At 40.3% G+C, this 8,996-nt stretch overlaps 1 protein-coding gene across 3 annotated transcripts; it reads right to left on the bottom strand.

The window, feature by feature from the left end:
* Window positions 1-2,928: 2,928 nt before the first annotated feature.
* rnf41 (ring finger protein 41) lies at window positions 2,929-8,996 on the bottom strand. Of its 3 annotated transcripts, none has more exons than XM_028582825.1 (7): window positions 8,836-8,996; window positions 7,794-7,856; window positions 7,569-7,684; window positions 7,207-7,478; window positions 6,493-6,628; window positions 4,629-4,732; window positions 2,929-4,503 (listed from the first exon to the last, which is right to left on the bottom strand). In XM_028582825.1, the coding sequence occupies exons 3-7, from the start codon at window positions 7,656-7,658 to the stop codon at window positions 4,149-4,151; spliced, it is 957 nt and encodes a 318-aa protein (XP_028438626.1). In that variant the 5' UTR covers window positions 7,659-7,684; window positions 7,794-7,856; window positions 8,836-8,996; the 3' UTR covers window positions 2,929-4,148. The 3 variants fall into 3 exon arrangements, with proteins under 3 accessions (XP_028438626.1, XP_028438625.1, XP_028438627.1); XM_028582824.1 differs by having other exon boundaries at window positions 7,794-7,883; window positions 8,836-8,995; XM_028582826.1 differs by lacking the exon at window positions 8,836-8,996 and adding an exon at window positions 8,305-8,787.

Below are 8,996 nucleotides of genomic sequence, written 5' to 3'. Positions count from 1 at the left end.
GTGCATGCATCCATCTGCAAAGTTGCAAAATAATGCTTAGGGAAAAAAATTGTGCAGCTTTACCCTGTAAAAGTGCTTCATTCTACTAGAGGAAATCAATGCAATAGATAGGTATGTCCTGCGTTATGCTTTTAACGAATGAATAATTAAAGTAGCTCCATTAACATTGTACACGGAGCCTAAAATGTATGCAAGTGGTGCAATAAATAACCTTTGTGGCTAATGTTATAGGCCTACTAGGCGTAGGCTATGCTGCTGACATTATGACTTAATTTGTGATAACATATGCCACAAAAAAAGAATATTGAAAATAATCTTACAACAGCCTATTATTGCTTGCTTTTAACAAGCAATACATAATACGCCTTCATCATTTTCTCAGATCTGGACATCTTCGTGTAGCTATATTTTGTGTTTACAGTTAGCCTGTCATACTTACCAAAAGAAATACACTGTGATAATAGGTGATTTTCCTGTTAATTTACCTAATTAATGGTTTGGCTGTTTTACACTAGAGTCAAACAGTAACGTTCTATTAGTATTCTACGGTTACTTTTTAACGTGCAGCATTGCGCATTGATTTAGAATGTGATTACACTGTTGATTGGACGAGTTTAACGGTCACCTGGCTGCAGCCAATCAGAAACGAGTATTTTAAAGTCTGAAGGCCAACTTCTCCCATCCATCACCATGTGCTTATCTTGTGGAATGTCATGTGGAATGTTATAAAGTACAGTTAGTAAAATACTGCACTGAAGTAAAAAGTTTGAGGTACTTGTACTTTCATTGAGTATTTCCATTTCATGCCACTTTATACTTTTTACTTCACTACCTTTATTTGGCAGCTATAGCTAGGCCTACTACAGGCCCGCCATTAGGAATTATAAACTTAAAACAAAAAGTAAGGAAATTTGTGTTTGGTAGATTATTTCTCTGTGGTAACAATGCTTTTTGGCAATACATCTTATAAGCTGGAAAGTCTGTTTAGTTCCCTTTCAAATGGTGCCCCATTTGTAAGGAACATGCTTTTGTGGGATGAGCAGCAGTGCTGAGTATGTGGGTTGCACCCATGAAAAATTTGCCAAATCTTCTCTGCCAATGCCAAACAGCTTATTCTGCCATTGACTCGTTTGGTGTTTGGTGGATTGGATGATTGAGGTTTGACGAAACAAGACATATTGGCAATTTAACAATGTATTCATTTAACAAACAGGAGCCTCAGTAGCGTGTGGAAGAACCATACACAGCCACAACAGCCTGGCACCTCCTCCTCATGCTGGTCACCAGCCTGGTCACACACTACTGTGGGATGGCATTCCATTCTTCAACCAGCATTTGTTGCAAGTCAGCCAACGTGGTTGTGTTGTTCACTCTAGCACGAACAGCACGCCCAAGCTGATCCCACAAGTGTTCAATGGGGTTGAGGTCAGGACTGCTGGCAGGCCATTCCATCCTCTCCCCTCCCACATACTGGAGGTAGTCTCTGATAAACCCCACCCTGTGGGGACAAGCATTGTCATCTTGGAGGATAGAGTTTGGTCCCAGACTGTGGAGATATGGGATGGCCACTGGTTGCAAGACAAGAGTCAATAGCAACAGCAAAGAAAAGCTGTTTGGCATTGTCAGAGACGATTTGGCAAATTTTTCATGGGCGCAACCCACATACTCAGCTCTGTTTCTCATCCCACAAATGCATGTTCCTTACAAATGGGGCACCATTTGAAAGGGACCTAAACAGGCTTTCCAACGGTATAAGATTTATTGCCAAAAAGCATTGTTAGCACAGAGAAAAAATCCACCAAACACAAATTTCCTTACTTTTTGTTTTAAGTTTAGGTTTTAGATTTTTGTTTTAAGTTTTTTTTTCTTCAAAATCGGAGCCCTCATCCAAACCCACTCCAGTACCATAGACCTTTGCATGGGGCCTACAGAGCTACTAGTTACTTAATTAATTAGGATTTTACATGCAAAACATATGATGGGTTTATAAAATATGATGCATTTCATAGGTTAAAGGACCCAAGAACATTATTATTAATTTTGTCACATACTTCGGCTCACTTGTGCTTGTAGAGTCTAACACAAATATATATATTACTTAATATTGTATGTTGTATTTTATCCTAATATGTTAACTTCTGCACTATTTTATGTCTTAGACTCTCATTAAGATTTTCATTGCCAACAACTGCTTCTCTGTAAATATGCTTAAGACAATAAATTGAAAGTAATGGAGTTTTTTTTAACAGTGTGATTTTGCTACTTGTACTTCCTCCACTAGGCCTCAAGTATTTGTGCTGTACCTTTTATATGAATGTGTTGCGTGTAGAAATGTTTTAAGGCCGTCACAACATATTCCCTAACATACTGTATTAGTATATGCTTAGTATGGGGACTGGCTGCTGTACCCTTTGCAGCAACCAACCACATCACATAATAAAGTGTGTTGACAATAACTGGAGCTGCAGTATTTGGTAAAGCACAGGATTTCACATTCCAGTGACCACAATGGTGAGGGATTAGGTTCCACAATGAGGACGAGGCTGGGAGAGATGATAACAGACATGGAAAACATGTGGGTGTCTGGGTCAGACAGAGAAAGGAGAGTGAGTCAGGTCAGAGCAGTCAGACCTTCCTCCTTTGGAGTTTTGTGGTTTAACTTTATTTTTCATTTTCTTGACCTGGATTGAGAGCCTTTGACGTCCACATCTCTTTCCTCACTGCCCTGATTTCTTAAAAGCAGCATATCATTTTCTAGACTGAGGTTTTATTTACATAATGTATTCAGCTGATGTGCCCTTAAGAAATGCACCTCCCTACAGATCTTTGATGACATGGTGTGGTGAAATAAGGAACTGCATTTTTCCTAATTAAAAAGCTAAATATAAAACCGTATTATCCCAGAGAGAGAATGCATTTTTTTGGGGATGAAGTTTGACATTTTTTATTACTTTCTTGTCTGTACAACACGTTACATAACAGACACAAAACAAACAAAACATTGAGAGGGAAAATAATAAAGGGCACAATCCAAAGGTATTTGTTTACTGCACTTCTGTGGGCTTTTATACCGGTCGTTTGAAGTCTTGTTCGTCTTACTACAGCAATAAGTGACTGATGGTGAAACATTTTACATCTCAAAAGCCATAAGAGTGACGTTACAACTATTTGTTTTTACAATCTCCAAGCTATGGTATGTAGTGACATGTCAGTGAACAGATGTTTGCTAACGGTGAAGAATAAGAAAATCAGTCTATATTTCAATCATCAGAAAAAGACGTAAGGATCACCTAAAATATCAAGTGAACCATTAGGATTTGTCAAATAAAACTCATTACACATAGTTAAATCCAAAATGTTAATCTTCAAATATAACACTTCAACTGGACCCAACATACAGACTATATTTACAACGGAGGCAACAAATAAAACACACAATCAATTTTCTTTCTGCAATGAACTTCAAATGCACCGAAAAAGGCAGATTTCCATACATCAAATGTTAACATCTTCAAGCATGTTTGTGTAAAAGGCAACACAATAAATAAAACAAATGGCACAGAAGGTTTAGACAATCTAAACTCAGAAGCACGATGTTTTGTGAAATGTTCACAGGAAACTAAATACTAAAGCAAGCTAAAAATCTTCAGAGTCAATGTCCCTGCAGACAGTAAGACAAGCTGACTAAAACAGAACTGAGAGAAACAAGTCACAATGTAATTACAGTGAGAGGAATAAGAGAATGACATTTATAATTCAATATAGTATTTGTATTTACAAGCATTTATACAACTGAGGGCATTAAACGGGGGTTCAAGCTTATTACTATATTAGGACATGGAGCAGAACAATCAGATCATAGAATGCACCAAATATAAACCTTGTAAACATCACATCTCACCTTTTATCTCAGATATCAGACAGATTATGTTTCTATTAGCCAGGTTCATAATATAGGTGTCCTTACTTTAAGGCATAGGTATCAAGGTTAGGAGTGAGCCTCTTATAAGATTTTATTTTAAATAAGCCAGGTTCAATAAGAAGGTTTCACTCCAATGAGGAAAACTCTACTCGTCACAGCAAACTGCCCCCCCCTAGGCAAAACGTCCCCACGTGTCCCTGGATCAGCTCAGTTAGCCATTATAAAGTTATAAGATCTCCTCCACTCCGTGAGCAAAGATCATGACCAGGCCGGGCTCCAGGATCATATCCTCCCCCATATGCTGATTCTCACAGGCCATCACCACCACGGCCTGCTTGCCAGGGATACGCTTGGCAACGTAGTTCTCATAGTAGCGCCTGTTCATCTGCCGTGTCTCCAGCGTGGCCAGTCCCTGCGGCCAGTTACGCTCGTGGGCGTTCTCGATCAGGTCGTTCACAATGGAGAGTGGACAGCCGCTGTCGATGAGGGAGCGCTTGATGACTGCTTGGAGCACAGCATCAGGTGTGGAGATCATGCCACCCCAGCGTGTCACTCTGGCTGGCTGCATGGAGTTCACCCACCTGAAGATATAAGATAAAAAAAAAAAAAAAAAAACACACACACAAGAAAATAAGGGACTGAGCTGCAGCTCTCTGACAAAGTTATATCAGAATACAAGCAGAAGAGAGGATGAAATTTCACATACTCCAAGATCTCATTGTACTCGATGCTCTCCTCAAGGTTTTGCAGGTTAGGGTTAGCACTGCGGATTGCTCTCATGTAGGCTTTTAGCAGCTGAATGTCCCGTTTCTGGAAATTAAAAGCATGATCTTCAGTGACCGATTTCACAAAATCTCCTAAAGCTAAACAGGAATTTATAAATGGCCAATTAACTAGTCTGGTGGCTGCCTCAAAAAGCTGCACGTTGTGGCCAGGTTGGCTCAGTGGGTGGCCGGGTTGGCTCAGTGGGTAGAGCAGGCGCACATAAACTGAGAGGTTTGGCGCCTCGACGCAGAGGTCCAGGGTTCGAATCTGACCTGTGACAATTTCCTGAATGTCTTCCCTCTCTCTCTTCCCTTTCTCACCTAGCTGTCCTATCAAATAAAAAGGCGGAAAAACCCGAAAATAATCTTGCAAAAATGAATTAAAAAAAGCTGTACGTATAATGCAGAGTTATTATAACCGTTATTTTGTTTTTCATTTTACTTTTTCAATTAAGTTTAGTTTCAGAAGGTTTTCAGAGTGGTCTCTTAATTTCAGTTTAGTTTTTACTTGCTTAAAATAATTTTTTACTTGTTTTTTTTTTTAAAAACTTTCAGTATTGAATTTAGTTTTTTTTTTTTATTATTATAATATGGAGGGGTATTTGCCAGGGGACAGATTTAGGAAGTTCAGAATAGGTGTTCAGGTGTTCCCCGTCAGGACGCTCTCAATGATGCAGGAGTAGAAACTGCTGTGCATTTGAGAAGATACTTGGAATGTCCTCAGGCATCCGAAGTCAAACAAGTCTCTGGCTTGCCTTTGTCGCCACTGAATCAGTCTGCAGCAGCCAGGTCAGACCCTGAGGCTGATGTGGACACCATGCTACTTGCAGAAGTCCACCCTCTCCACTGAGGACCCGTTGATATTCATGGCAATTGACTCAGTCATGTAGACATCCCAGTCTCAATAAACACATGCACCAATGCCTCCTCATGCTTGTTGTGTGACTAAATTGACCGAGACTAAAACTAAAGACATTTCCTGTATTTTATTTAATTTAAGTTAGTTTTGTAAGTAAAAAATATCATTTTAGTTTGTTTTCTTTTTTTCTAAAGTCTAGTTCTTTTTCTTCAGTTACCTAAAATGTTTTTTTTCACAACTATTTGTTATTTAGTTAACTATAATAGCCAGATGTAACATATTTCTATCAGGCTTTTTTGTATCCAGTATTCTGCCCTTAAATTGCTTTTATTATTAGATACTGATCCACAATGATTTTAACTTTGTCAAATTCCATCCTAGCTATTAAGAATGTACTGTATATTGTAATAGCACTGCCTTGTATGGTTAAGTGATAATTGTATATAGTCTTCTTCTCCTTCTTTATAGAACTGTATCATGATAAAACTCTCAGGTCTCCTGTCCGAATGACAACACACATTAGACCTTAAAAACTTGATTACGGTCAACTAAAGGTGCTAAATGCCGATATACACAGTACCAAACACAAACAGGGCAAACACAATTAAAACGTAACATGGACAGAAACATGCTTCCATACCACCCTGTACAACAATCACACTTAAATTGTTTATAGGCAAACATTCTACAAAACAATAATCATAATCTGTACCAAATGATTGAGCCCTTTACAGACCTAGATCTCAAAAAGCATTTTAGTAACTGAATTAGAGTGAATCATTATAGCTACTCAGTAGAAAACTGTCAATCTAAAGTAGTTGTTATGGAAAAGAAAATATGCTCTTGGCTAATTCAAAACTTGTTCCACAGACAAAAACACTTTTCAGTACTAGGCTCAAAGTATTTTTTGGTTAATGAACATATAATGAGCAGGCAAATGTTCTTACTTGTTCCCCCAATTGGTGTTTATGCTCTGCAACATTCTTCTCCAGCTCTGAAATCTTGGTCTGTTGCTGCTGGACGACGCTCCGCAAGTGTTTGATGCAGTTATGGTTGGGCACCTCATCTTTGGGCATCTCAAGTCTGCAAGAGGGGGGGGATTTAATACCATACAATACAGAGGACGGGTCATATTTGTTTTTTTACAAATCCTATATCCATAATATTTGACAGCACAAACATTTAATGGTGATAGCTATCATAATTACATTTGGTTGAGCAGAACCTATGAACCTAGGTACTGGTTCCAAAGGGGGAGGAGAATATCAATGCACCAAACAGTTACAATGCAGTTAGTCTATATCCACGACGTTCCGCTTCCGGGATTGATCCGGTGCCTACGGAAATTCCGCAGGATGTCACTCTTTTCGGCTGGATGTCCGGATTACCTTGCACACTCTTTGTGTTGTAATTTTAAACTACGGTCAATTTAGGCTTTTTTTTCAGCGGCGCCGTGGCTCCGTCCGGCGCGGAGCACTGCCCAAGACGAGTGTGACTGGTTTAAAGACATGCCAATAAACCCGAGCACGTTTTTTCTCCCATCCCGGAATGCTGCGTGGACTAGCCAGACCCTCCTCCGCAGCGCTGCAGAGGAGGAAGGAGGTCTGGCAATGCAAAGCAACAATGCAGTGTACATTTCCTGCCAAATGGAAGCCACTTACCCACATCCCTCCTCACAGCTGACAGGCCTTTTGGGGTTGTGTTCACAGTCCTTGAGGTGGGACTGCAGCTGGTCCAGCCGCAGTGTGGCTGTACAGCCAAAACCTGCATTGTCACAGCTGATCTGAAGTTTGGACAGCATGTTACGCATGATGCGGGGCACAGGCCGGAGGTGAGCTAGCGTCACCACCGTGCGGTCAACAGGACATATCTGCTGCTGGGCAAACCACTGTGTTATGCAGGCATTGCAGAAGGCATGCTCACAGTGCGGAGCCTGAAAAGGAGAACACAGAGCTCAAAACATTTAAAATTTCAAAAACACTGATACAATTAAGGGTGGGTAATCTTTCAGACAGGGACTTGCCTGCACCGGTTCTTCAAGCACTCCACTGCATATAGGGCACAGCAGATCTTCATCCACCTCCCCTTGGAACCTCGTAATGTCGTACCCCATGGTACATCACTGGGATCCACAACCTCCTGAGCAAGCACACAAGCAACCAAGCAAATTAGATTTACCGAAAACTTAAAAGGCATCAATGTGTGCCTGTAGATATTCCATAAATATATACAAACAATTTGAGCCTACCTCACTCACAAAAGGCCTCAAATGCTCCCATTCAGCTCTTGATGTAAAGCTGATACGTCACATCTGGCAGAAATATGACACACGCACACACTGTAAAAAAATTAAAATAATAATAATATTCACACTGATTATTTAGTTTTCAAAAGACTATTTGATAGCTGATGGTTAGAGCAGAGTTATGCTATATGATCTAAACCCACGTGATGAATACAATATAGCTCGTTTACATTCATTTAAATGGCCGGGAGGGAGTTCAGTGATTTTCAAGCTTTGTCATCCTATCCAGACGCAACTATACTCTTTACCAGGACGACTCCATGAAAAGGTAAAAACGAGAATAACATTGCCATTTAACACACACGTATATTGTGTTATTATTAAATCAAGAAACGCTGTAAATATACAATGACTCAAGATATCCGAAGCGAGCACACAGCCATATTTAAAACACATCCGAGAGCCAAAAAGCGCCGTCCTAGATCTGAAACGAAGAGTGGTTTTGTAACGTTACCCTCAACATGTCAAACTGCACCAGCCGAGCTCCAACATCTGAGGAGAGCATCCTGTTGTCCCAGGTGACTGGTGACTGACCTAATTTCAGTGAAAAAAAAAAAAAAAGCCCACACCGGTCTGGAGGCGATTTACAGATCCTTCTCCTCCCATCACACTCAGCATGCCCTGCAAACAAGCTAACCCTCCATGCTCACGTTAGCGACGTGTATGACGTTAATTTGTTATTACACAATACACTAAAACGCAATGCCTTTAGGGTTATAATGAGCTAAACTTGTGTCATTTTAAATGAACACCCCAGTGCTTGAGTTCGTATGTCAGTATAGCTTGCTCGCCATTAATTAAATGTGGCTAACGCTTGCTAACTAGCTAGATAGCACTGGTAGCGCCAACGGTACCGTTGGTTTCCTCTGGATATTAACCATCGAGCTAACCAGACAGTCCTCAGTCTGGGCAAACTACACCGAAAAATGGCCAATTACAATCAGACACATTGGAAGAAAACATTGTAACGGACTAATATACTTACTTCAACATGTAGTAAAACAGATCCTAATAACGATGTTTATGTATTTTCGGACGTCCTACTATAAGTAGTAGCTCGCTAGCCACGTCCTGTACTATGACTACATCCTACACCTCTGTGTCGTCGATACGCTGGCGGGTGGGACGTCATGACGTAAAAGATGG

This window comes from Perca flavescens, chromosome 7 (assembly GCF_004354835.1).
Source record: "Perca flavescens isolate YP-PL-M2 chromosome 7, PFLA_1.0, whole genome shotgun sequence".
In the NCBI taxonomy this organism is placed as follows: Eukaryota; Metazoa; Chordata; class Actinopteri; order Perciformes; family Percidae; genus Perca; species Perca flavescens.
This window is presented reverse-complemented; position numbering and strand designations above follow the sequence as displayed.

Bases quoted from the DNA above. Each gene is read 5' to 3' on its own strand.
- rnf41 (XM_028582825.1), bottom strand. From the start codon at position 7,658: ATGGGGTACGACATTACGAGGTTCCAAGGGGAGGTGGATGAAGATCTG. The intron at 7,479-7,568 runs GCAAGTCCCTGT...TCTCCTTTTCAG, and splicing joins TGCTTGAAGAACCGGTGCAG to GCTCCGCACTGTGAGCATGC. The intron at 4,733-6,492 runs GTAAGAACATTT...TTTAATTTCCAG, and splicing joins AACACCAATTGGGGGAACAA to AAACGGGACATTCAGCTGCT.